Source organism: Atta cephalotes, assembly GCF_000143395.1.
Source record: "Atta cephalotes unplaced genomic scaffold scaffold00008, whole genome shotgun sequence".
Lineage (NCBI taxonomy): Eukaryota > Metazoa > Arthropoda > Insecta > Hymenoptera > Formicidae > Atta > Atta cephalotes.
In genome coordinates, this window is record NW_012130072.1 from 1,988,290 (window position 1) to 1,989,867 (window position 1,578).

The 1,578-nt window shown below is 25.1% G+C and overlaps 1 protein-coding gene across 1 annotated transcript in view; it reads right to left on the bottom strand.

The window, feature by feature from the left end:
- The window catches only part of LOC105627119, a 5,695-nt gene extending 5,314 nt beyond the window's left edge, over positions 1-381 (bottom strand). Inside the window, exon 1 of the mRNA XM_012208400.1 lies at positions 136-381. Coding sequence (XP_012063790.1) covers positions 136-381 — 246 coding nt within the window. The remainder of the gene's footprint in view (positions 1-135) is intronic.
- Positions 382-1,578: the final 1,197 nt, after the last annotated feature.

Genomic DNA, 1,578 nt, shown 5'->3' on the forward strand with positions numbered 1-1,578 from the left:
CTCTCTCTCTCTCTCTCTCTCTCTCTCTCTCTATATATATATATATATATATATATATATATATATGTTTTTTTTTCCTCTCTTTTTATATTAGAAACATTGTATGTACATATATATACACATTAGATTACTTACTATTTTCTGTCGAACACCTTCAAGGAGAGGTGACAGTTTCACAATAATTGATTTTTTCTCTTTAATTTTAGAGTCGCGTGAATATTCGACAGTAATCCTAATCATATCGCTAGTGTAGTTGTCACCCTTCACCGTAGCCGGTTTTGAAAATATATCGATCACCTGAATCGAATTGTCGTTTTCTGACTTTCGCAGAATTTTCTCTACATAGCACAGATTTAGCCATGTCGATGTTTCTAGAGCCATTTCTGAAAATAGAATTGGAATTGAGGAAATTTTTCGAAAAGTCATGTTCTCGTCATGTTACAAAATATAAAAACAATTTTTTGTAGTAATTAATTTATTCGCGACGAAATTTATTACGGTTTTTTACCTTTTTCCGATTCCTTTTTCTGATATATAAGATATATTGTATTGCGTTTTGTTTCTTGTTAGTCTAAAATCTAAAATAATATAATTATTATTATTGCATTAACAAATTGATGAGATAACAAATTGACAATATTATATATTTATTAAGAACCTTATCTTATTTAATTTAAGAAATACACAGAGAAATAATCGTTATTTGTATTAAAATTTTATATTAAATATTCAATTTTTTAAATATTATGTGTTAAAATGTAAGATTATTTAAAGAAAAAGTTATTTATAAAATATTATTTATATGTCTTTAAAGTTGTCTGTAAAAATACTGTCTTAAATAAATTTTCTTGAAATTTTAAGATTTTCTTCTCAGTAAACACCAATTAAAAGTAATATAACTTCACTGTCATAGTGTCACATTTGACATTTTAAATATAACTTATATAACACACGTGTTACATAACAGTTTCTTGAGAAATTAGAATTATTTTCTTGATGTTAATTGACTTTAATTCACTGTGTTACACTTTGTAATGTTTGTTTAGTTACGTAATGTTGCAATTTAACTCTTCTCAAGAATACAATTCATGCTGACGCTAAATCACATTAACAATACATTCAGACAATGAGCAATGTACTCTAATAGATGTCTTTATGATGCCTTTTAAATATTTTTTAGATGCGTATATCCCAGAAGATATCTTTATAACGTTTTTTTAGAAGTGTATATGCTACCTGGAATATCCTTTTATTTCCTAAATTGAAATTTTTTTATTATAAAAAGAACGGGACTTGAATAATATTTATCAATCCAATGATCAGGTAGGAGAATTAAGGATAATTCAAAAGAAATTTTCATATATGGACATTCGATTCGTTAGTGATGTAAAATGTTAATTAGATGAGAATAGAGACCATATTGTAAGATGACAAATATTTAATAATCATTCTCAATTTTTTTATGTGTTTTTTTATGGTTTCAATTTCAAAACTTATTAATCACATTCAGGATTAAATTTTTTGTATCATAGAATTCATTAAGTTTTTTTTATTTATATGTGTTTCACATACATATCA